General features: G+C 63.2%; 2 protein-coding genes across 2 annotated transcripts; one reads left to right on the top strand and one right to left on the bottom strand.

Annotated features, from left to right (window-relative positions):
* Cstb (cystatin B (stefin B)) lies at positions 1 to 3,411 on the top strand (the record flags this gene model as incomplete). The annotated part of the gene is given in 3 exon segments (XM_005375884.2): positions 1 to 137; positions 2,727 to 2,828; positions 3,066 to 3,411. Coding segments are annotated over 3 exon segments (297 nt in total). The 3' UTR covers positions 3,195 to 3,411.
* Positions 3,412 to 6,683: 3,272 nt separating this feature from the next.
* Pdxk (pyridoxal (pyridoxine, vitamin B6) kinase) lies at positions 6,684 to 18,642 on the bottom strand (the record flags this gene model as incomplete). The annotated part of the gene is given in 10 exon segments (XM_013505430.1): positions 6,684 to 11,093; positions 11,232 to 11,298; positions 13,201 to 13,337; positions 14,127 to 14,238; positions 15,028 to 15,073; positions 15,801 to 15,886; positions 17,050 to 17,096; positions 17,342 to 17,425; positions 18,010 to 18,114; positions 18,588 to 18,642. Coding segments are annotated over 10 exon segments (852 nt in total), but the record flags the coding sequence as incomplete, so codon positions are not given.
* Between the last annotated feature and the right edge of the window lie 7,149 nt (positions 18,643 to 25,791).

The raw sequence follows: 25,791 nt of genomic DNA on the forward strand, positions 1-25,791 counted from the left end.
GGAGCATAAACGCTGTGATTGCGGCGCCCAGCACCGCAGTGCAGCCCGCGACGCCCCAGCCCGCCGCCAGGATGATGTGCGGCGCGCCCTCCGCCACGCAGCCGGCCACGGCCGAGACGCAGGAGCTCGCGGACGCGGTGAGACGCCGGCCCCCGGGGATCGGGGTGCGAGGCGCGGTCCTGGGCGCGGGGACCCTCCGTCGCTCCAACTGTTGTCTCCGGAGTGATGAGCAGAGCTCGCCTCCCGGTGCCTCGCGTTCCCCGCAGCCGGAGTCCTCGGGGCCCCGGGAGCGCGCCGGCCAGCGCGGGACCCCTCTCCGCAGGGCGGGGCTCGGTGAGGAGAGGACAGGCGGGCCGCCTCCCGCCCTCCCTGCCAGCCGCGCCTCCCACGCCCCCGTGGTCCGCCGGCGTCGCCAGCGCCGGTGGTGTGGGCCGTGCCAGCGCTGTCAGCTGGTGACTCGGTCCCAGCGCACCAGAGCACTGCCGGGCCGCCGTGAGCCGCGGCCGGCCTTACCCCTTCCTCAGCGGGATGGGAGGGATGCTGGCTCACGGGCTGGGCAGGTGAGCAGTAGCCTTGCTCCCGGCGGAAACCATGGGGCAGGTACTGGGGACTGAACCTAGGGCCTTTGCACTGAGTTATGTCCTCAGCCCTTGTGTTTTTACTTTGAGACTTTGAGTTTTGCTGTATCAACAGGTTGTCCAGCCTGGGCTCAGTTTTTTTTTTTTTTTTTTTTTGGGGGGGTCTTTTTGAGAGAGGGTTTACTATGCCATTCAGGCTGGTCTTGAGCTCACTTTGTAGCCCAGGCTGGCCTTGAACTCGCAATGATCCTCCTGCCTCAGCCTCCTGAGTGCTGGGATTACAGGTGTGCGCCACCACACCTCGCTCCTGGGCTCAAATGTGCAGTCTCCCTGCCTGCCCAAGCCTCTCCGGGTGCTGGGTCACAGATGTGCATCACCAGGGTGGCATTCTTATTAACCTGCCTCAGTGTGCTCTGGCTGTAGTCCTTCTCCCACTTGCAGGTGAGGAAAATTGAGAGCAGAGCCTGACCCTGGGTGGGAGGACGGCAGGTCCTGCCTTTGGACCTGCACTTGGGGTTCCCCAGCCTGGTGGGTCCCTGTGCCTCCCAGGGCCTCCAACCCGTCTGATCCCCAAGGTCTGCTAACTCACTGACCTGTGGCCTTCCAGGAAGTCCAGCTGGTCTTGCCCCTGTTCCCAGCGTCAGCCGGGACCTGGAGGCCCACCCCCACCGGGATAGTCCGCCGTTCCTGCAGATCCGGCCTGTGATCCCGAGGGATGACCTCCCCTCTCAGCCTGGGCAGGTTTCTGAGTGTCCCTCACCCAGCGGCTCCACTGCTGTGGCCCACAGCATGCTGTCCCTGGAGGCACCGCACCCCCCTGAACTGAGACGGGCCACAGGAGCTTGTGTGTAGATGGCTACACACCCTCCTTCCCAGGCTCCAGCCCTCCCCACAGGGGTGCCCTTGGGTGGCGGAGTCACCCTGCCTTGGGTGACTCACTACCTGCAGCTGGTCTGCTCCTTTATTTCCAGCAAGGCAGCTGCCTCCTACTGGTGTCTGCTGACCAGAAACTCGGTCTTCCGTGAGCACCCTGGCCACTGTGGCATGGTCAGTGCCCTGGTGGCGCACTCCGATAGCAGCCACAGCACTTCGGAACTGCCTGCGTTCATTAAAAAAATTTTTTTTTCAGACAGACAGACTTACTGTTTCCTCTGTGATAAAAATAACCAGCACCTAAAAGTGAAAGACGCTAGAAAACAGAATCGAGTGAGACGCTTGTTCACTATTTTGGTTCAAATTGGATCTGCCTCCGACACGGGCAGGCTGTCCCTGCATGGTGCCCCCAGCTGCGTGGTCTGTTAGGACCAAAGCCAGGAGTGCCCCAGGTAACCATGGCAGAATAATGAAGAGAAGCCAGGTGTGTCAAGAATGTGGCAGGTGAAATTTAAATTAGATTTGAGATCTCAGTTCATGGAAAAGGTTTGGTTTCAAAAGATGTGTTAGGGAGTTGGGCGTGGTGGCACACGCCTGTAATCCCAGCACTCACGAGGCAGAGGCAGGAGGATCCTTGTGAGTCCGAGGACAGCCTGGGCTACAAAGTGAGTTCAAGACCAGCTTGAACTGCATAGCAAGACCTTGCCTCAAAAAGACCAAAAACGGAGGCGGGCATGGCGGCGCATGCGTGTAATCCCAGCACTCGGGAGGCTGAGGCAGGAGGATCGTTGCGAGTTCAAGGCCAGCCTAGGCTACAAAGTGAGCTCAAGGCCGGCCTGAACTGCATAGCGAGGCCCTGTCTCAGAAAGACTAAAAAGATGAGTGAGGGCTGAGGGCAGCGCAGTGGTAGAATGTGCTTAGCACGCCTGGGCCCGGGCTGCAGTCCTCAGCACCGACAAATAGATAAAAAGTTGGTTAAAAACGACACACCGTCTGTCTGTTGGAATGTTTGCATATGAAGTGAAAAAGCAATTGGTGTGAACTTGCGTGTCGTACTATAACGCAGTGGTAAAAATACTGAAGTGTCCTGCACCCCACAAAAGGGCAAGGGCGTTCTGAGCAAGCGTCAGAACTTTGCAGCTCAGAAGGAACTGGCTTCTTCCGCTTTGTCGGAGGGGCTGAGGCTCAGCCCGCCCCTCTGCTGTGAGGCGTGCAGCGTCACGGTGGCTCTGGGTGTCGTTTGTGGGGACCTGCTTAGCCCTTCCCTCCCCCCAGGTGCGGGCCCAGCTCGAAGAGAAGGAGAACCAGAAGTTCTCAGTGTTCAAGGCCGTGGCCTTCAGGTGCCAGGTGGTGGCCGGGACCAACTACTTCATCAAGGTGGGTGCGGCCTCAGGGTGGTCTCGGGGACTGAGTGCTGCTTGGGGTCCCAGGGCTTCCCGGCTTCAGGGGTTCACAGCTCCCTGGACATGTGGGTGCAAGGGCGAGTGTACCCTGGCCCCTCCAGAGGAGGGTGGCAGGAGGTTCTGAGTGCAGTCAGGGTCCCTGTCCTCGGCCGGGTGGCTGTGATCTGCGCGGGATGGGGACGGCCCTCTCCTCACCGTCTCCCCTCTCCAGGTGGACACTGGGGACGAGAACTTCCTGCATTTGCGGGTGTTCAAGAGCCTCCCGCATGAGAACAAGCCCCTGGTCCTGGCCGGCTACCAGACCAGCAAGTCCAGGCACGACGAGCTGGCCTACTTCTAGCCCTATGCCTCTGCCACCCTCTGTCATCTGCAAGCCTGTGTTCGGGACCACGGCGTAAATCGTCCTGTTGGGCCGCTCAGCCGCGTGGAGCAGCTTCTCACACTGTGGCTCCAGAATGTCTTTGTGTGATTTTCCCTCCCAACGAGTGATCGTAACTGTTTCCAAGAGGCCTCTATGTGATCTACCTTTAAAGGTCTATTTTTGAAGTCTTTACTGATGGTTCCTTGTCTTGGGTGTTTTTCTTCATCTGAAACCACGTCGGCAGGGAAAGCGTGACTGGTGTGGACAAAGCTGTGTCCCTGCTGGTGTGACAGAGCTGCCAGGCCTGGGTGTCTGCCCCAAGTCACGGCAGGCCGGGGGCGGGGGAACCAGACTGGCCCTAGGCACTGTCCCCGAGGCTCAGTCTCCTCATACAGTGAAGGTTTCCAGTATATCAGCTGGATGCAAGCTGTCCATCTGCTTGGCCACACTTGCACTGTCTGAGCTCGGTTGGGTTGAGAGGTATGTGTATGGGGGCAAGGAAGGGCACAGGACCCACGCATTCCTAAAGGGAGGCATTTTTTTTTTTAATTGGTCTTTCTGAGACAGGGTTTCACTGTGTAGTTCAGGCTGGTGTTCAACACACTGTGTAGCCCAGACTGGCCTCAAACTGGCAGTGATCCTCCTGCCTCAGCCTGCTGAGTACTGGGATTACAGTTGTGCACTACCATGCCCAGCCAAGGGAGGCATCTTGGGATGAGTGTGTCCACCCTAACCCTGCAGAGGTTTCAACAGAGGCCATTCTGAGGGGAATGGTTGGCCACTGGGCGAGCTGCGCCTCGTGTCACAAGGGTGCAAATGGGTGATGTTTCTCTGCTTCAGGGTCATGTGACAGCCATCATGAGGCTGGTGAGGTGCACGGAGCAGGGAGCGGAGCAGGGACCTCTAAGTGATGGGCTAGTTGTCATTGTTTCTGAACTCGAGGAAGGACCGGGCTGGGTGCAGCCGTGTAGCACTCCCTAGCACATAGGAGGCCCTGGGTTTGAACCCTGCACTAAAAAAGAAAAATAAAACCTGGTCTGTTTCCTATGACCAAGTCCAGTGAAGGCAGGGGCAGGTGCCATGTAGATTTAGGAAGGGCCACAGCCTGTGCCCAGCAAGAGCAGAGCACACGGCTGGGCTGGCTGGGGAGCCCGCCTGGGCTTGGGGTCAGGAGCCACAGTGCACAGGTCAGAACAGCATGCCTCGGACAGGGAGGAAGCTGCTGTTGGCCCCAGTCCGGCTCAGGTACAAGTGGACAGAGGGCCCAGGCCGCCGCCAGCAAGCCGCGATCCCTGTGCCCCCTGGCTTCCTGGAGAAGCACGAGAAGCACTGTGGGCACCTGCCGCGTCCCTCCCCTGCTCAGATGTCTGTGGTTACGCTTGGTGGCCGACACCTGTAAATCCAGCACTCTGGGAAGATGAGGCAGGAGGATCACAAGTTCTAGCCCTTCCTCGGCATCTTAGAGACTTAGTGAAACTGTCTCTAAAATAGATAGGGCTGGGGATGGAGCTCACTGTGAGGGCCAGGGTTCAATCCCTGTATTGAAAAAAGTAGGAGGGAGAGATACTTTTTTTTTTTTTTTTTTTGAGGCAGGGTCTCACTATGCAGTGCAGGTTGGCCTTGAACTCACTATGTAGCCCAGGCTGGCCTCAGGCAATCCTCCTGCCTCAGCCTCCTGAGTGCTGGGATTACAGCTGCATGGCCTCATGCCCTGCCGTGTCGCTATTCTAGGCAACAGTAGGCTCCTCCTATATGAGGCAGAGGAACGAGGAAGGGAGAGCCTGGCCCTGCGGCGGTCTGTGTATCCGTCCATCTATCGACGGATCCACCCCAGCCTGCGGTGGCCAATCCACAAGGTGGGCAGGGTCCTCTTGGTTCTCAGAGGTGGCTGCAGGGAGGCCAGGGCCTGGTGGTACCCGAGGACCCTGGCACTGCCACGGCCCCCAGCATGCCATCTGTGCTGGCACATCGGGTGGAGGTTGTGCTCCTGACCAGCGGCACACGGGACACTTCCTTCCAGATGCTGGGGAGCGGGGTACACTGTCTCCCTGAGTCTCCGGTCCTCACAAGTGGCACAGGAAGCTGGGGAGCGGAGCAGCCTTGGTGGCTCCTTCCCGAGGGTCCCAGCCCAGGAACTGCCGTGTCCCCTGATGCCCCTGTCCCCCGTGTGCTGGCCACAGTGCGCCCTGCTGGGCCGGGCTCCGGCGAGCAGGAGGGACAGGCAAGTCGGGTCCCTCGCACAGTGTCGGCCCGGCCCAAAGCCCCTGGAGGAGCAGTGTTGGCTGTGAGTCCTGCGTCCACCCACAGGAGCTGTCCCTTCAAGGACACTTCTCACCTTGTCCCCATGGGGGCTGGGACATTAACCCTGAGTGGGTGCCAGCCAGGGGCTGGCCCAGCCCAGGCCAGGTCCTCGCTCAGGCCCCAGGAAGGGATGGCCAGCGTCACTTGTTCCCACACCGGTCGGGAGCACGGGCGTCCGCACGCTGTCCGTGCAGAGGGCTGGGCGGGGCACCAGCGAGACTCAGCGCCTGACTGGTGCTGGTGAGAAGGCAGTCACCGGGGACCCACTAGGGGCCGCCTCTGCACCCATCACAGCGAAGCTCGTGAAAAATACTGCAGGTCGGGCAGGGGCTGAGCTGAGAAAGGGCCGGAGCCAATCTCAAGAGGAAGGAAATGCAGAGAATTCAGAGCGCTTCAGTCACGCATCTCAGAAACACGGGCCTGCGGCTGTGAAGCGGGCCAGCTTGCCCCACCGCAGGACGCGGCGCTGTCCCTGCGCTGCCCGAGCGCGCGCTACTGACCCCTCCTGCGCAAAGCGAGCGTCCGCGTCTCCTTGGGAGCATCAGGGCACCTGCAGGCGGGGCGCCCGGCACCCAGCCCTGCACTGCGCCGCCCTGGTCCCCCCGGTTGGGCAGGTCAGGAGTCTGGCTCTCCAGGTCTCCCTCATGCCAGGAGCAACGTGAGCGCAGGACGCCGCTCTGCGGGGCTGAGGCTGCAGCAAGAGCGCCCAGGTGGCCCTGCAGCCTGGGCCGGCCTCCCTCTCTGCCGTGAGTACCCAGCTCCCACTGCTCGCCAGCAGGCTGGGGGAGCTAAGAGGGCTGGGGGATGGCCGGAAGGTGCCCCCCCAGCCTTCTCCTGTGTGGCCACACCCCTCAGTCCTGGCCTCCATAGAGACCTCCTCCCCAGCCTCTGCTAACAGCACCACATCAACACCGAGGCAGGAAGGGGCAGACACCAGGCCATCTGAAGCCAGTCCTCAGGCCCAAGGGTCTGGCAGAGAAGTGCTGGGGAGCGGCCCCCACCCCCGCTCAGTCCCGAGACAACCCCAGGGGACTCCTGCAGGCGGGCAGGGCAGCCCGCCTCCTTCCCCGCACGGGAAGCGTCCGATCACCTCCGCTCACCTCCGCTGGGCCTGTGCAGCACCACACGGGAGGTGGGAACAGGTGGAAAGAGATCACGGCACCGCCACACGGCTGCATGAAAATATTTATTTGTGGATAATCACAGAAGTCAACGGGACCAGCACAACACAGAGAAGGCTACACAGCAGCGCGGGAGGAGTCACACTTACAGACGCGGGCGTGGGGTGGGAGGCGGGGAGGGCAGGCGCGGAGGCTCCCTGACCCCTGACCCCGAGCCTGACTGCCGCAGCAGGGCCTGCGGCCACGTGTGCTTTGCTAGAAGGTGGAGGGGCCTCCTAAAGGACCAGCCTCCGTCCCGTTGGTCCAGTGTTGCAGGGATGGGATGGAAACAGCTAAGCCCCACCCAGGCTGTGCAGCTTGCGGGGGTGAGTGAGCCCCCTCCGTTCCCCAAGCCCACACTCAGACGCTGGGCCCAGGTGTGCTGTGGAACTCGCCCGCCCCGGCTGTGCCCCCGGGACACACCAGCAGGATCTGGCACACCGGCAGACTCCACTTCCTGTCCGGAAGCCCCAGCACACAAGCTCCTCGGCCGAGCTGAGTCCCATGTGACAACACAGCGCAGGGCCTCAGGAGCCACGGATCCAGGCAGGGACGGGTGCTGCCGCTCACCTCTGCCCCGGACCAGCTTCCGCATGGCTGCTGCAGAGCCGTGCCACTGGCCAGGTGCATGCCCCTGGCTAGGGAAGGCCTTTCCCACCCAAGGTGCTGTCCAGTTGCAAGAAGACGAGAAACAGCCGTAGGGAGCTGGGGGAGGGGAGAGGCCCGGTCACCACACGGCCTGGGGTCCTGCGCGAAGACGGCCCGCTTGGGTCAGGCAGCTGGGATCTTTTTAAACACTTTGTATCTTCAGACAATTAAAAAATAAAAACACCTCTAGGCCCTACAACTTTCATTCACCGGAGATTTCAGTTTCACTGTCAGCCCCACCTCCCGAGCAGAGAGCGCAGCGGCTGCACCACACGGCGACTGGGGTGTGAGACCCGCTGTCGCCAGGCTTTGTGCATGGAGAGCAGAGAGCAGTGCCACGAACAGAGCCCGGTGGGCAAGGGGCCCCGGTGGTGAGCAGGCAGGGCCTCCGGGGCCGAGGGGACACACCAAGGGGGTGAGGGGAGCACGCGCCGGCTCAGAGTGCAGCTTGGGGACACAGAAGAATTCACACTAAAAACCTAGACAGTCTCCCGCACACACATGGCCACAGGCACACTCAGGAGGTCCGCAAGTTCAAGGCCAGCCTGGGGGTCCCAGCAAAACATTCAGTGGGTGCTAGGGTGTAGCTCTGTGCTCCCTCGGTTCACCCTTGGTACTGCAAAAGGCAAAACAAAAACAACAAACATTTCCAAAGTCCCCAAGAAGGGCAGCAGAGGGCAAATCTACCAGGTGGGCCAGGGACCCAGCTCCGCCTCACCCACCTCTGGGCTCATGGCGCCCCCGCTGGTGGGGCCGGAAGTGCACAGCAAGAGAAACCAGAGTTAGGGAAAGACCCACGATCCTGCACCCCTCATGCCCAAGTTCAAGGTTTCCCTGGCCAGGAGCTCACGCGGGACCTGCACACCGAGGGCCCGGCCTCCTGGAGGCCGACCCACCCCCCCGCCCGCTTTCCCGGGGTCTTCCCATGCAGCTCTGTGCCGAACTCGGGGGCTCTTCTGCGTGGCAGTGGGAGGTGCCAAGGACCTCCGGGACGACACCCCGGGGGCAGAGGGAGCCCCAAGAAGCCACACCAGCGCTCTGTGCTCTCCGCCTCAAGCGCCAGCCCCTTTTTCTGGCCCCAAGGACAGGGACAGGACAGAGGCCCAGGGGAGCAGCTGGTCCCGGGATACCTCAGAGCAGCATGGATGGGGACCCAATGTCCCCAAGCAGGTAACCCTGTGAAAGGGCAGGGAGGACACGGGGAAGGGTTCCAGGAGCCAGAGTGCTGTCACCTCCTGATCCTGTGCTTTGTCCAGGAAGAGAGGACACAAGGCTGACCCAAGGCGTCAGGAGCTGCCCAGAGCCGGCAACCAAGCAGCCTCCCTCCCGAGGCCGGCCTCCCTCAGTGACAGCGAGACCCGAGCTCCGACACGGGCACTGACGGGACGGGGCGGGGTGCCCGGCACTGCAGGCCGCCCTCCGCTGCAAAGCAGCCTCTTTCACCGGGCAGTGCACAAGGCTGAGCCTGCTTGGTCCACTGTACAGTTAAGTGTTTTGAAAACTGGTTCCAACAACTTTAAGAACAGGACAGGAAACGAAGCGTCCTGCTTGCAATCACTGACCGAGACTAAAAGTGGAAAAGCATCGGTTGAGGCGCAGTTACCTGGGCAGGATGAGGCGATGATTTAAAATTGATTAAAAAAGACCATATTCATTAGTTCCTTCCTACGGTCTGGATTAAGAAAGTATTAAAATCCTGTCTCCTAAGAATAAGCAGGCAACAGGGGCTGAGAGAGCTCTCATTTCAAGATAAGTTATACTCTTTTGTGTGTCACCATGGACAGTAAAAGCAAAGGATGATTCTGATCTGGATCCAAGCTGTGTCCACAACCACTATCAGCGCCCGCGGCCTCCTGGGTGGCAAACTGCGTGTGGACCCCACACTGTCCTGTGGAAACAAGCCCGAGGGAGTCCAGGGGAGCCGGGACCTCAGCGCTGCCATGTGAAAGAGCCCACAGGCAGAGCGGGACGGGGACAGGTGGACGCCGCTTCTAAGGGAGTGCACGCCTGAGTTCCGCCCATCTTCTGGGTGTGGTGCTGGGCAGGGCTGCCCATGGGGCTGCACTCCCGTCCCTAACACTGTTCCTGCCCAGGTCCCTGGCTCTCAGAGGCTCGGAGACCCAAGCTGTCCTCTGAGGCCTGAGTCCCTCCTGCTCCGTCTTCCAGGACACACAGCCAAGGAAATCAGCAGCTTCCGGCAGAGCCCGAGTTCACGGCTCCACCTGAAGCTCTCGAGAGGGGAACTTGTCCTCTGTGTGTGACATGGGAACAAGGCTTAAGAGACCTGGCATCAGACAGGGCCCTGCCCTCAGGGACCAGTACATCGCGCCTGTCCCCACACCTACTGTGTGCCCCCAGGACGGTGCCACAGTCACTCTCTGTGCGCAAAGAGAGGAAAAGAGGAAGAGGGAGGACGACAGATAGCAGAAAGAACAAGAGGGACAGAGGGGCGCTGCTGCCCCGCCCTGCCCGGCACCCGGCCCGCCTTCCCCTCCCCAGCTGCTCCTCCGTCCCAGGCTCAGAGGGAATCACCTGTGCACGCTGGGGCCGAGGGCCTGGCCAGGGAGCACTGCTGTGGCCCTGACTGGCGTGCGGCAAGCTCCAGAGCCCCATCCCCAGCAAGGGAGGCCCAGGACGCGGAGCAGGGACCTGGGCACCTGCTGGCCCCACTGGCCCCACTGCTCTGCAGGTGGGCGCTCCCAGGAGAGCAACCTTTGCACCTCACACACAGCCGTGCCCTGGTGACTGCGACTGGGACAGGGACACGGCTGGAGCTGGCTCCAGCGCGGGAGGGAGACAGGGCAAGGTCTCAGCAGTCATCGGGAGCAGGTGCCACCTGTCCCGTCCCTGCCGGTGCACACTCCATCCTGCTCAGTGCTCTGTCACCAGCAGTGTGTGACAGGCACGGTGCCCGCCGGCCTGCACCCAAGTTCCCCCAGGCAGCCCAGTGTGGGGGCCTCCCCGGCTGCCCTCATCACATCAGCACGTCCCTCTCGGTGCAGGCAGGTCCCTACAAGTTGCTCCCCAGTCACACGAAGTCCCGCTGCATCCTGTGAGGTCTGCAGACCGATGGGACGCGGGGCTCCAGAAAGGCCCCATGGTGGTGATCACACCTTGGTGCACCTGAGCGTGCAGACCGGAAGCTCCTGCATGGTCCAGCGGCTGCATACTGGGGGACCTCCAACACCCAAGGGGCAGCAGATGACGACACGGACTCTAACGCAGGAACACAGAGGCGGAGACCAGGGCGACAGCACAGGGGTTGGCGTGATCCTTCCAGACGCCGCTTGACATCAGAGGTCACCCGGCAGCCTGTGTGGGAGGGCTCTGTGCGGCCACGGCAGCCAGTGGCCCCATGCCAGGGTCTGCAGGGCAGCGGGCCAGCCACTGCCACCAGGGGCCACCACCCACGCAGGACACCTGAGCCTGGGGCCTGGGGAGGGCCCGCGTCACGTCACCACGTTCCAGGCTGCCTTGTGCTTCTGTAGCAGGGACGACTGGCACGTTTTCACGACAGAGACGGGCGACACCCGGCACTCACGAGGGGACGAATGTTGGGCTTCGGTCAGGCTCTAAGGCAGACGTTACAGGTTTCACAGGGACGAGACGGAGACACCAGGCTGTGGGTGTCGGGCAGGCGTGCGCACGCACAGCCCTCACAGCACGGTGGCCTGGACGACGATCTCGGGGTCCTCAATGTCCTTCTTGCTCTGGACCATCCTCAGCTCTAGCTGGGCCGGGCTGGGCTTCCGTCCTTCCCCAGCCTGGGCTGCAGAACAACGAGGGGGGTCCAAGGCCCTGAGACGAGTCCCCTCCCAGCTTCCCACAGCACCAGGGCTCCACTCCGCAGCCGTGTGGGCCGCCTCCTCCCTCCCGCCTGTCCCCAGGCTGAGTGCGGCACGGGTACCTTGGGCACACCGGATGGTCCTCTGCAGAACGTGGTGCATGGCTGACACAGTCTTCTCACAGGCCACCTGCAGGGACGAGATGCCGCGCTGGCCACTGTATGCCCCTCCTGCCTGATGCCCCGAGTCACCAGGGAGTGGCTCCCACCAGTCAGGATCAGGCAGGGATGCCACCTGTGGGCGTCCAGCAGGACGTGGCTGGGGGAGCGGCACTGTGGGTGGGCGGGGTCCCCAGGCAGGCAGGCAGGCCCTGGGCTCTGTGTGCGAGGACCTCAAAGGAGACACAGGTGCTGCTCCCTCCTCTCCCTCTTTGCCTCAGTTGGCCATCGCGGGTCCCACCATGGTGCTATCACTGGCCCAGAAGCAACGGGGCCGACCCAGCGGGGATGGAACCCACGCTGTGAGCTGAGCACCTTGCCTCTGTTTGCACCTTCGACCTCTGGGAGTTCCCTTTTGTTTCTGTTTTTTTGAGACAGGGTCTCACTATGTAGCCCAGGCTGGCGTCAAACTTCTGGTGATCCTCCTGCCTCAGCTTCCTAGGTGCTGGGATTACAGGCGTGCGCCACCACACCTGGCAACCTCAGGGATTTTATAACGGTGATGGAAAACGATTCACATGGTGCAAGCTATGTCATCTACTTCCTGTGGCCGTGAGGCACTGGGTGGGAAGGGGCTGTGCCTCAGGCCTCTGCGACACTGTCTGGTGAGCAGCGGGTGCACACCCAGGATTCTGGAGTCAGTCAGTTCTAAAGTCTACAGGGGAAAGTGCTCCTGCCTGAATGTGATGTCAAGATCAAAGGCCTGGCAGCCCTATAAGACTCAGCCTGACCCCACACCCTGGACTGGCTGGGCTGGGGACCTGGCCTCGTCTGGATGCCAGCTGGCAAGTTTCCTGCTGCTGCCAATCGCATCGGCGGGCCTAGCTCAGTGCTGCCGTCTAGGACAGCGGCAGGACGAACAGCAAGAGGGCTCGGTCTGGCCAAGAGCTCAGGGCTTGCCTGGGGCTGGTCACGGGCAGGCCACCATCCACCTCTTCACAGCCAAGGAGCCAAAGAGCTGCCAGCGGACCTGCTGGGGGGAGTGCGGCCAGGCCTGGGACACGGTGTCCAGCAGGGCTAGTGTCTCGTGAGCCCACCTGCAGACCCACGCTCCCAGCCCTCCTCCCTGAGTGTTCCCACAGTGATGGAAGTGTCAGACCCTTCTCCTCCTCTCCCCAGTCTAAGGGGCAGCACCCTCCCCACTGGCAAAGGACAAGGCCAGCGCCAGTGCGCCGACGGCTGTCCAAGTCTGCTTCCGGTAATTACTCCCTCGGCAGCACCGGGGCTTGGTGCCGGGTGCCCTCTCTCGCTGGGCGCCCTCCACCCCCTTGTCTCCACAGCACTGAGGGACGCACAACTGCTGGCCGTGGTACTGGACAGAACCGGTCTGAGCAATGCACACAACGCAGCTTCCCGCAGTGGTGCAGGAGAGCAGAGAACCAGAGACAGCGCCGGACTCAAATGCCCCGACCCCGCTGAACTACTCGCCTAACTGCAAGGCGCACAGGAAGCCCAGAGCCCAGCCCGACACCCGGATCGCCACAGAGGCCACTCTGTCCAGCGCCTCTGCGCGAGGACAGAGCAGGGGGACACGCAGACCGCTGTGCACGGCTGTCCATGAGAGTCCCTCAACCTGGCTGGCCCAGCCCCTGGGGCCTCCTGCATGCCCAAAGCTCAGAGCCACAGCACTGGGACCGTGCTGCCCTCTGTGGGCGGGGCCAGGCCTCCAGTGTGCACCCGCCGGGCCTGAAATCTGAGCCTCCTGCAGGCCGGGCCAGGGCCCAGGGCTGCTTGCACCCACCCGGGCCCCGCAGCATGCTGGTCACCCCGCTTCCAGGTCGGAGGAAGGGACAGACTGATGGGGTGGGGTCCTCTGCCCATGACCAGCTCCCCAAAGCATGATGGGATGATGGGAGGCTGGGGGGGCGCTGACCTTGAGATTGTCGGGGTGCTTGTGTGTCCACGCGAGCAGCATGGCGGCGAAGAGGTCCCCGGTGCCCACGAAGACGGCGTCCACCTTGCGCATCTCCATGCGGATACGCTGTGTCACCGTGGAGCCGTCAGGCCTCCCTGGAGGCGACAGGAGGAGCTGCTTAGCGGGCTCCAAGCTGCCCGGCCCCTCGCCTCCCACAGGGATGGGGGCCGCAGAGCTTGGGGGCCTTGGCCAAGCACACATGGTGCCCCTGCCACCCCCATTCCAGTGGAGATACCTATAAACTGGAACCACGGACGTCACCAGGATGGCCTTGGGGACACACGACAGCTCACCAAGGACCGCAGTACTGAGTGCGTGTACTGCCTGGCTGCGTGTACACACTTGCTGGGGCCACGGTGAGCCCCGTGTGACCTAGCTTCTGTGTCACTACGACACCATTCAGAAGATGAATGTGGGGGCATCTGGCTCTGAGTGGAAACCCCCGCTCCCTGGGGTCGGGCTGGACGGCTCAGGGGCCCGAGGACGCCTGCAGCCCCACGCCATCTTGGTGCCGCAGTGCAGCAGACACCTGAACACTCGGCCTTCCCAGTGCCCGCCACACAGAACCCGTCCCGCACCTGCCTCAGCCTGACCTTCCTCAGAGCCAGCAGGAGCTCTGGAAATTAACCACTGAGTAAGATGCAATCTTCCTCTACTGAGGAAAAACCTTTTTTTCACTGTAGGAGATTAAGCACAGGACCTTTGCCTTTAGCTACATCCCTGCTCCTTTTAAAATTTTTTTATTTGGAGATAGGGTCTCCCTAAGTTGCGAAGCTGTCCAGGCTAGAACTTGTGATCCTCCCGCCTCAGCCTCCCAGAGTGCTCGGATTACAGGTGACTGACGCCTAAAGGTGGGCTGCGTGAGGGCCAGCTGGGGCACTCACGTGTCCTCTGGCTGCCCAGCGCAATCAGGTAGTCGCTGCCCCTAGGGGAGGGCAGGTCGGAGCTGGTGATGACCACAGTGTCAGGGCCCATGGAGTGCAGCACGTCCATCACCTGGCAGGCAGGGGTGGTGCAGAGCGCCGGTCGGGAGGAGTCCAAGTTGGAGGAAGCCCGGGAAGTCACCCCCCTCACTGCACCTGGCGCTGAGGACTACAGCCACAGCTGGGGCCCTGCCTGCTGCTGGGGGCTGGGAACAGGAAGGGGTGGGGGAACCCAGGGCCGTGGGCCGGAGCAGCGGGGCCTCCCACACCAGGCGCCGGCAAGGAGCCAGGGGGACGGCCCGACCCCAGCGACCTGGAGCCAGCCCCTCTCCAAGCTGGCCACGCCCTCTTCACTATGTGATGTCCCAGCCCTTCTTCATTGCCTAGGCTGGCAATCCTTACACTTGCGACACTCCTGCCTCAACCTCCCCGGGTGCTGTGTGACAGGGGTGTGCCCCCACGCCTGGCTCTTGGCTGGCTTCTCTGACCTCATGGAAGTTCCTGTCCTCGCCAAAGCTGCCTCTGGCTGTGCTTGTGTGGACCACACTGGGTCAACCCTGCCACACACAACACGCCTGGGCACCATGCGCATGTGTGTCACCCTCGGCACCCACTACACGCTGGCCATGGCACATGCACGCTCACACCCAGTCTACGCACACAGCACTGCACAGGCTGCGAGCCCCCAGTGCCATGCCAGCCGGAGCCTGCCCAGGGCCCGGGGCAGCACACGTGTCTCCCAAGACAGTCACACTGGGTGAGGCGGCCTGCGACAGACAAGGACCAGAGGGCACAGCACCAACAACTGGGGGCAGGAAGGACCCCTGTCCCCTACCCGCCCCACTCCAGGCGGGGTGCTCACCGCCAGCGCCTCCTCCTGGCTGCGGATCTTCCTGCCGCTCAGCAACCTGGAATGCAGGCATGCAGGGCCGTGTGAAGCTGGGCCACCTCGGCGTCCTGGCCTCAGGAGCCGGGGCCGTTGTGATGTGTGTGAGGGGTCAGGAGCAGAGTGCGGCTTTCATCCGCCAGGGCCTGGGCAGGCCGGACTGACCACAGCGAGGCCCAGTACCCGGCGACCCACAGCACCAGCCCGGGTGACGGCGCAGAGGTACTCTGAGAGCTGCAGCAGCCCGCGCATTCCCGGGAGCCCGCAGGCTCAGGACCCTCCAGGTGAGACGACACCCTGCCCCCCGCGGGTGGGCCCAGGTCAGGGAACCTCAGCTGCTGGCAGGGAGCCCAGGGGCCACATCGGTAGGTGAATCAGGGGCCGTGGGGCCCCAGCTCATGGCCCAAGGACACAGGGCACCCCCAGCACTGGGTGACAGGCAGTCTCTGGTTCTCAGTAAGTCAGGGCCGCCCAAAAAGGTGGGGGCTGACTTCTTCCTCTGAAGCCCCAGAGAGACCTGGGTGTCCTGCCTGCCCCTGTGCCCCCAAAGCAGCGGGTCGCCGAGGAAGACACTGCGGGGGGGTGGGCAGGGTCCCGAGGGAGCTCGGTGAGCGCACGCTGTCCGCCAGGCTGGGTCCCTCCGCCCCCATGACTCGGCCACCCCGAGCCAGGTGAGCAGACCCCCAGGCCCCGGACCCGAGCAGCCTGGGGGTCGCAGCCAGGTCCCTCCAGGGGCGCCCTGTACTTACTCGGCTTCGAACTGGTTGGGGGTTATGATGTCCGCCACCGGCACCACCTTTTCTCGGTACACGGGAAGGAGGTCCTCGGGGACGTACTGCGGCACGGGACAGGGTGCTCATCATGCCAGAAGGAGGCAGCAGGGCTGGCGCCCCATACACCACCTCCAGCCCGGCCCCAGGACCCAGCACAGCGGCGGGGACAGACAGTCACCTGCACGTGGGGTGCCTGGGTGTCCCAAAGGCAGGGCTGGGCCCTGGGTGGGGAGTGGGGGTGGCTGGTGTGGGGTGAGAACGTGGGGCCACGGGCCACCTGGCTCGGGGAGCTCTCGGGTGTCTCCCCCCGACCTTTACTGTGCTGTGAACGACGTGCTCAAGACCAGGTCCCCCACAATTGCACAAGCTTTCTTGGCTACCAGGTTTCTTGAGAAGGACCCCAAGCCCCAGCCCTGTGTTGGGTCTGTGGGCACCAGCCGAAGGGTATCCCCAGTTCCTCCTGGGGCTCTGAGCCCCCACGGCTGCAGATTTCCCGCTGACTGAACCTAACAGTGGTGTCTACCCCGACCTCGGCTTGGGAGGAAATCACAGCCTGAACCCACCCAGGAGGTCCCATCCACTGAGCCGGACAGGTGTCTCCTGGGCCAGCCGAGACTGCCTTGGGCAGCTGCGAAAGGACATGGGAGGTGGGGAGCAGACCGGTGCATGGGACCCCCAGGGACATCCGCCTCTCCTGGCCTCACCACTGACCACTGACCACAGACCCTGGCCAGGCGTGCCCAGTCCCGGTGTACACCATGCCCTCCCGCTGCACTCACGCACCCACAGTGACTGGCAGACAGACCAGACTGTGCCAGCACAGGTCCATGTGACGGGGCCTGGCTTAAGCAGCTGAATGGAGCCGGCCCGTGGGCTCCGCCTGTCTCGGTGGCTGGAGGACAGGGCCCCGCAGGTGCCCGCCTGACCGCACGGCAGGGTGTGGGGCCACCACCTCTGCCTGTTCACCTACAGCTCGTGAGCTCAGAGAGGTTTCTGCACTTTCAATGATGGTGGAAAAAACCGGAACAAAACTATTTGGTGACAAAAGGGAGTTGCAGGAAATTCTAATTTGGGGCCCGCTGCCCCGAAGTAGGAGACAGCTGTGTTCGGTGGCCCCTGGGATGCACAACAGCCGCCCAGAGCGACGGCCCAGGGTCCCTGCCACTTGCCGGGGCGGGGGGGGGCGGGGGAGGGCCTGGACACGCCCGCGCGCCCGCGCACTCACCATGCGGCCCTCGCCGTCCCACTTGTCGCCCATCACGGGATCGCACACTGTGGAGACAGCGCTGTTAGCGTGCGGCTCGGCCCCGCCTTCCCGAGGCTCGGGCCACCGGCCGGGGCACACTCAAAGGCGGTGACAGCCGCAGCCAGCGGGGCAGCCCCAGCACACCCCGGAGGCCGGGCCTGAAGTGGGCTGCCCATGGGCCCCGCTGCAGAGCAAGGCTGCTGGGAGCACACAGACGGGGGTGCCACCCCTCGCCCGCCCCAGGGCCCCTGCGGCCCAGCCCAGCACCCACCGTACACGAGCCGTGAGTTCTGCTGCTTCAGCTCCTGCACGATGTCCACCACCATGGACAGGAAGGATGCGTCCCTCGTGTACCCTTTGGGGGAACCAGCGATGGTCTGAGATAGGTACTCGGCAGCAATAGCACCACCCAGGCCACCCTCCACGGGCCAGCGGGGATAGCCTGAGACCCAGGCCTAGGTCAGCACGAGGTCCCGCAGTCGGGGGTTACCACACACTTCCCAAACAAGCAGGAAGGCTTTGGTTTTTTGGCAGTGGGGGTTGACAGGGTCTCACTAAGTTGTAAGATGCCCTAGCTGGCTTGAACTTGCAATCCTCCTGCCTCAGCCTCCCAGCATGCTGGGATAACAGGTGCATACCACTGCATCTGGTCCCATGAAGTTTTAAATGAACGAGCCCATTGGTGATAGGTGGACGACTACAATTTTTCCTTTTTCTCTATTTGCCATTTGCAATAATAAGCACACAGCACTTTTAACCAAGTGTAAAAAGACAGCATTTTCAGATGGGAACTTGACAAGTGAAACTCTGGCTCTGGGGCAGCGTTCTGACACCCGCCCCTCCCAGGACATCGGACGCCCTTGGCCAGAGCCCTGCCCCACACGGCAGGCCCCCCAGACCACCGGGGTGTGAGAGCGGTCAGGCAAGCCGGGGCCTTACCCGTGAGCACGTAGTCATACTTGTTCACGCCGTTGAGCTTCAGGCCTTCGTACAGCTCCTGGAGCTCACTGGAGTTCAGCACCTGGCCGCTCCAGTGCGCGTAGCCTGCAGGGAGCGGACCACAGGCTGGGAGGCCACGTCAGGGCTGGTACAAGCCATGGTCTTCCCTCCTGTGACCTTAATCAGTGCTTCAGGGACAAAGCCAGCACCTCCGCCAAGTCCTTCTGCACTGACACCCAGGAAGCAGCCCCCAAATGTGGCCACCACGGACCTGGCCCAAAGACACACGCAGCAGCATGGTGCCGCGCTCCCACGGGGGCTGTTGGGGGCTTGTGTCACCCTGCCACAAGCTGCACAGCCCCCCGGGGCAGCTCTGAGACCCCAGCCTCACTCCCGAGCAGATGCATGCCCAAGCAAGGCCCACGGGGTGGAGCTGCAGGTGACAGCCCAAGCCCTGCCCCAAAGAGCCAAGGCCACCTCAGGGGCCCCAGGGTGGACGGAGGAGGGTGGAGGGGGCAGGGCCTCGAAAGAATAACAAGGTGTCTGGGAGACAGCCCCACCCTTCCGTCACGCCTCACCTGTGTGGTTGGAAAACTGGACGGAGTTCACTGCGTCGATCTCAAACCCGAGGACCTGTGAGACACAGCAGGGTGTGGTGTGAGAGGCTGCGGGGTCCCACGAGCCCCGCTGGAGGCCGATGGCAGCCTGCTGCCCACTCGTAGGAACGGAGCAACCAGGCCAGCCTGTGTGGAAGTCACTGGTGTGGTGACGGGAGGCCCCCAAGCCAGGCTGATGGGCTTCTTCCCACCCTTAGGGAACACACAGGTGCAGCCAGCCGAGAGCCAGAGGTGCCCACCCAGTGCAGCGACGCTCAGGGACCACCGGGGCAGCATTCCATGAGATGCAGTATCCGGGCTCAGATGGTGCAGGGGATGGGGCTCTCTGTGGGGAGACTGTGGGTTTCTGCCCAGCCCCCAGAGGCCACTCCTCCTGAGCTCAGCATCCCTCTGCGTCTGCCGGGGAGGGAAGGCTCTGCAGGGGCCAGGCACCCTCCCCACAGTCATAGCCAGGCCACTCCCATGCTCCCAGCAAGGGGCGCTGCCAGGACACCTGGGTCACACAGGGACTGTCTGGTCAGGGACCTGCAGACATTAGCATGCTCACTCCTGGAGCACGGAAAAGCTCTCTGGAGTAAACTGGAAGCTACGGGTCTCGAGTTCATGCGGAGCTGGCACTGAGTTAAAACGCTAATTTTCAAAATGTCTTCCTGAGCGGAAGGAAAAGGGCGGCATCTAAGGGGCAGATGTCCCCGTGCCACCCTGGTGTGAGAACTTAGTCGGGACGAGCCACTCTCTCCCCACGAGCCCAGTCCCGGAGGGGTGAGCAGCAGACGCAGGACCAGGACACACCTCCACCACCCCCCACTTCGGCCTGGCCTCACCAGGTCCTGCCAGCCCCGCTGGGCTCGTCCACACGGAGCCAGGACAACCCTGCCACTTGGTCCCCAGCACCCGTGTCCACTGTGTCACTCCCTGGAGCCGACTGGCACAGAAGCGAGGCCTCGGGCCAGGTCCCCCGAGCGGTGTGGGGGATGAGCCAGGGTCCCCCCCTGAGCGGTGGGGGGATGAGCCAGGGTCCTGTGGGGAGGAGGTACCACAGGAAGAGCGGGTGCAGCGCACCCTAGGGGGACCTCACCGGAGCCCAGCACAACGCAGGACCTGCCATGCAGCATGACCTCACTTGGTTTCTGGAGTCGGGGTCCCAACGAGGGTGCCAGACCCACTGTTGGCTTGCACGTAGCCACATGGGCCACAACACAGAGAGCTTCCGGCCCGTCCCCACATGCTGAGGCCTCAGGGCTGCGGCCAGGAGTCTGCTGGGACCTGGGACGTGGCCAGGCTGCAAGGTCCACACTGCGCCCTAGGGCAGCATGAACGGCCACCACTCCTGCCTGCCTGGGCCACCGCAGAGCCACTGTCCCCTCCCTTCCTCAAAGCTCACCCGCACCGCTCCCTCTCAGCTGCTCACAAGCCTTGCCCCGCTGTGATGGTGCCAGTTGTCCCCAGCCCTCCCCAGGGGCCCAGACTCCCAGGCAAGTCTCAGAGCTGCCCACAGCTGCTGCAGCAGAGCCTGGCCACCTGTGTCGCACACTGCAGGTGCCACCAAGGGGTTGTGGCTGGGGCAGTTGGGGACCCAGGCCTCAGAAGAGTCATCCCAAGGGCCAATCAGCCTGTCCCTGCAGATCCAGAGGAGCTGGGACACCCAGGCAGGTGGGACAGAGGCCAGGAGTGTGGACACACTCTACCCAGCTGTCACCTCGTCCGGGTAAACGTGGCACACAGAACCCCAGAACAGGAGAGACAGAGCGAGAGGCAGGGTATGAGGGACATGGAGTGAGGGTGAGAGAGAAGCAGAGCTGGGCGGGGCGGGTGGATGGACAGACCAACAGGTGGTGAAGAGTGGCTGCCCCCAAGGGCTGGGAGCCCAGATGCTCTTCACCCCTGCTTCTCAGCGTGGGCCAACCGTGGAGGAGCACGCCTTGCATTCACTCAGGCCGGTCTAAAATGTCTAAGCCAGCATTATTGCTAAAGCAATGCAGCAAGATGAGCAATCTCGCTCCCCAGCAGGCTAGCGGTGACGCTCTACCAAGGCGCCTGCCGGATTCTGCGGGCGGCTCTGGCTGGCTCAGCGGCGGGGCTGCAGCCGCCCACGTCTCTACTCAGCTCTGATGACGGGGACTGGAGCCACGAGGACACCAGCCCTGACACCCCGCCAGGAGCCTCTGCTGGCTGCCGCGACGTGCAGATGATTAATCCTGAGCGGGAAGCTGCTATTTTCTGCTTGCGGAAGACAGCACGGAGCTGCTGGGCAGGCGTCTCCATTCCAACATCACCATTCAATCCCTTATTAACGGGTGTCGCCTGCCGCTTCCAGCACCCCCAGGGCCGCCTCTCAACCGGACCTGCGGACGCGGCCACACTCAGGAGGACCCGGTCCAGCTCCCCCCGGAAACTCAAACCCACCCTGCGCAGGGAATGCCGCTGCTGCCCAGCAGGGGCTCCAGGCTAGGCAACTGCCCCAGGGCAGGGAAGGAGAAGCCCGCCCTTTCCCCTCCCCAGGCAGAGCCGCCCGGCACAGCCTGAGGCAGGCGAGGGCGCCACACGCCACGCTCGCTGCCACCTGTGTGGGGGACAGGCCCGAGTCGGACACTGTCATGTCCTTTGTGTGTCATTTTACACGGGGACAGACCAAGTGGCTGATGGGCCTGCCCTGGGGGCAGTCACCTGGCTTCACAGGAAACCCCAGGCCCCGGGGACTGAGGAAGGCCGCCACGTGGCCCCTCTCTGTAGCCAAACTGTGACCTCTTCCCAGGACACCGCGCAGCCCTTGGGGACAGAGGTGACCCACGAGCTCTGACATGGAGAGGCCCCAGTGACTGGCCCCAGTGACCGGCCTCATGAGATGAGGACAATGCGCACCCAGGTCTAACCCAGCCGTCGCCCCAGAAAGCTCACAGTTCTTCTCATGCCTAAAGCAGGCCCGGGGCCTCCTCACCTGCACCCCTGAGACGACACTGTGTCCTTCAGGGAGGCTCCAGCCCACCTCCTCCCCAGGGAACCCTCCCCACCCCACACCAGCTCCAAACGTCCACCAGGGGTCAGGCAAAGTACAAACAGCTGCTGCCTGCCTGTGATCCCAGCACTGGAAGCTGAGGCAGGAGGATCACGTGCTTAAGTCCAGCCTTGATTACACAGAAACACAGAGAGACAGACAATCATTTTCAGAGAAAGGAAGAGGAAGAGCTGGCCGGGGCAAGGGGAAGACCTGGGCAGAAGACCAGGGCAGCCTGCAGATGCCCCATGCACCTGCAACAGACCTGTCCCGCGACCAGGGTCACCGGGAGCCCCATCACCAGCCTGGCCAGCCCGCCACATGTGTTTGCCCCACCCAACCCACACTACGTCCCTTAAGCCTCTGAGGTTCACTGTGGCTCACAAGGGGGAGCCTAGAGCTTGCCACGTGTCCACAACCAGAGGCCGACACCCCTACAGCCCCGCCGTTCTGTGGGCTCACACTGCTGCACCTGACTTTGTGAACTCTGGAAAGCTCTGCACCAGCTGAGCATGATGGCGCACACCTGTAATCCAGGCACTACGGAAGGCTGAGGCAGGACGACTTCGAGTTCCAGCCCAGCCTGGGCAACTTGGTGACTTAAGGAGACGCTGACTGGAAATAACAAAGACGGGCTGGGGACGAGCTGAGGCGAAGGCCCTGGGTTCGGCTGTGCCTTCCGCCTTCGTCAGCTCCCCCGGTAAACAGCTGTGAAGCAACACTGCAGCCAAAGTTTTCTGTCAATCACAGTGCAGAAAAATCAGTACGGGTCTTGAGAGGGAGGGAGGCAGGAAACAGCCATCCGCTGACACTGCACCGTGTGGGCGTTAGCCCTGCACGTTAGCACTCTCACGTTAGCCAGCCTGGTGGCTGTTAGCACTCTGCCCGGGGAAACCAGCAAAGGCGGGGCCCCGACTCTTTCGGCTCCAGTCCTCTGGGGGGGCCCTGTGACGATGTGTGTCCCACAGACAGGGGCCCCGTCCCTCCCCGGGGCCCTGTGGAAACCCTGCCTCCGGCCTCTCCAGCACAAGCTGACCCCGAGTGGGTGCTCAGGGCCGGCCCCCCCATGGATGTGGGAGAAACGTGGCACCCCGCAAGCCACGCCCCTGCCCAGCAGACCCACTCTGCTCTGACAGCCGGAGGTACGGAGCACCTATGGGCCTGTGACAGCCGGCCTCAGGTCTGGAGGGGGCGCTGAGAGGCCAGGTTCAGGCCACAGTCACGGGTGCCGGGGGCTGGGCACAGGGCCCACCTAATGACACAGGAAGCTACTGAGAGGACGGGGCTGGGGGCTGCAGCAACTGGGGACACTGCAGCCCCCCACGCTTGCTGTCTTAGACCAGCGCAACTCAGCCAAGCCGTGCTTCACGGACTCACCTCCAACAAGAGCGCTTTTATGTGGAGCAGACTGGACCCAGAGCCCATGCGCTGAGCCGCACCCCCAGCCCTTTCTAATTTTGAGAAAGGACCTCACTAAGTTAACTGCCCCGGCTGAGATGGAACCTATGATCCTCCTGCCTCAGCCTCCTCGAGTTCAGGACTCCGGGTGTGCATCACAATGCCCGGTTTCCAAGGGGAATGTCTCAGACACAGCCGTGTCCCTGAACCAACGCCCTCCCCGGCTCACCCCCCACCCAGGTCGCCGGACCCCCTGGGTGCACCTTGCCTCCACCCTCAGCCCTGGCACCACCTGTGGGTTTCGGCGCCCACTGCCAGGCAGGCCCTGCCCAGAGTCAGTACTGCGCAGGGAGTCTGCGGGGCCACACTGCACAGCCCCCAGGAAAGGGGTCACAGGCAGGGCTCCCCGTAGCACCCAGGGCAACAAAGGGCTCCTCGGGCTCCACAGCACCCCGCTGACACCACCTCGTCCCACATCCACAGCTGCCTGTCACTCACAACTGGTTCAAGATCTGAGCGCTGGCACTGAGGCCTGCGGAGCTGTCTGGAGGTGGCCAGGGCGGCACTGTCCACCCCTGCAGCCACAGCGCCAACGCCACCTCCGCCCAACCCCACGGGGAAACCATGGGGTCTCATGCCCTATGTGACCAGGTCAGCAGGAGGGAGGTCCGCCAGGTGCCAACATCACTGGGGACCTCGCCCCGCACTGGAGGTCAGCACCTTGGGTGGCCCTGCCCTGCATACTGCCACGGCTCCCTCGGTCCCGCTGCCAATGAGCCCAGGTCCCCTGCACCATGGCCTGGCTGCTTTGCCAGGGTCCTCGTCAGGGAGGAGCTGACGCAGGTGAGGAACCCCGGCTTCCAGGCCAGGGCTCTGGGTACACATGATGGCCATCTGTCCTGTAGGTGACGGCACTCAGACCACCCAGATAATCCTGAGGTCTCCTCTTGAGATCCTGAACCTCGCTTTGTCTACAAAGTCCCTGCTCCAGGCAGACTGTCCCTGCTGGGGTCCAGCACGAGTCCCGAGGACCCTCACCGAGATCTAAAGGGGCCGCGCTGGGGCTCAGCAAAGGCTCAGAAGTTGGTGGTGAGCCATCCTTTGGGGAAGGGAAGGCTGTGATCCCCAAGCTGTCCGCGTGGCCGTGTTGAGTCCAGTGACATGTGTCCTTGCAAGGAGAGGGGACACAGGGGAGGAGGCCGCAGGACAGATGGCAGGTGCGAGGCATCTACACACCTGGGGTCCCCACGAGCAGATGCTCCTCCTGGGGAAGCGGGGGTCCCCAGGAGCAGGCGCTCCTCCAGGGCAGCAGGGCCATCTGCACTGACTCCAGACTTCCGTTCCTATTGCAAGCTGCCCAGTCTGCGGCATGCTGGCCCCTGCAAACTCAAAGGTGACCTGAGGCTCCTGGACGGAATTCTCACCACTCCAGGGAGCGACAGGGAAGGAGGGGCGTTTGGAGGTACGTGAGCGTCCCAGGCCCTCCACACAGAGCGGGGCTGTCGGGAGGCCACCAGTCCCCAGCCCTGGACAACTCTGAGGTGCCCTTCTTCCAAGAGAAAATGGACTGGGGGTGTCACAAAGCTGGCCAGAGTTCCAGCACCACAGTAAAAGAAGGGGGGAACAGTCCTGGGTGTCTGTTGGGGGCAATAGGCAGGAGGGCACCCCAACTTCAGCCACCCCTCCCTTTCCTTCCCCCCACCCTACAGTCTTGGGCAGAGTGGCAGGAAGTCTCCCCGCAGACAGGGTGGGGAGCAGGAAGGCCAGGTGCGAAGGCCAGGTGCGAAGGCCAGGCGCGCTGCAAACCCTGGATCACTCTGCCACGGCACCAGCACTGGTCACATGAACACACTCTGTTTGGCCGCTAAAGTCTGCCTTGGACTCCAGCCCAGAAACAAAAAGTCTAGAAGCAGGGTCAAGGTTTGCTCTCAACCAGAGCAGGTGGCTGCCTGAGGGAGCTCAGGAAAGGGGGCCGAGGGGCCAGCCGAAGGCCTCGGGAGGTGGGTTCCGGGCTGCCAGGGCATGCCGGCGGTTGGTGTTGGTGGGAGCTCCTGTCTGTGGCACCCCTATGACACCCCAACAGCAACCATCTGGTCTGCAAGGGAGGCTGCGAGTCCAGACCCAGGTCCCCAGCTGGTGTTTCAGGACCAGGGACACCGCCGCCCCCCCCCCCCCCTCGACTGCTGAGCCTGCCCAGGTCCCTGCCTGGCCCCAGAGGACACCTACCCCCTTTCCTGAGGTTTCTTTCCTCACATGCAACCACGTGGGCAGCACTCTGGACTCCAGAGGTGTGTGGCACTGACCAGAACGACGAACAGACCCACCCTCCTGGTCCCGTCTGGGAGGCGGGGCTCGAGGGAGTGCTGCCCCGTGGGCCTGCTGCCTCTGCCCCAAGGCCTGCAGGCTCCTCCGGCTGGTGCGCAGGGAGGCTGCAGCCGCCCCCAGCCCGGCCCATCTCTCCGCCTCCCCTGCCCAGGGCGCCCGGAGGGGACCCCGTGGAGCTCACAGGTAAAGGCGCTGAGAGCCCCTGTCGGAACAGCGGTCCTGGGAGGCTCCCGCAGGCGGCTGGCGGAGCCCCTCCCGGCGTGGGCGCTGAGGGCACAAGCCTGGGGGCTGGACAGCGGGGTCCTGCTCGGCCGTGGGGAGCACAGGAAGGAAGCGCTTGGCAGGGGCGGGGAGCGGGAGTCCGCCGACGGGGGAGAAGGAGGGGACGCGGCGGGGGACCCCTGCCAGGAGGGCGGCGCGGCTCAGGGCCCTCGCTCCAGCGCGGCC

Source organism: Chinchilla lanigera, unplaced genomic scaffold (genome assembly GCF_000276665.1).
Source record: "Chinchilla lanigera isolate Chin_1 unplaced genomic scaffold, ChiLan1.0 scaffold00006, whole genome shotgun sequence".
Classification (NCBI taxonomy): domain Eukaryota; kingdom Metazoa; phylum Chordata; class Mammalia; order Rodentia; family Chinchillidae; genus Chinchilla; species Chinchilla lanigera.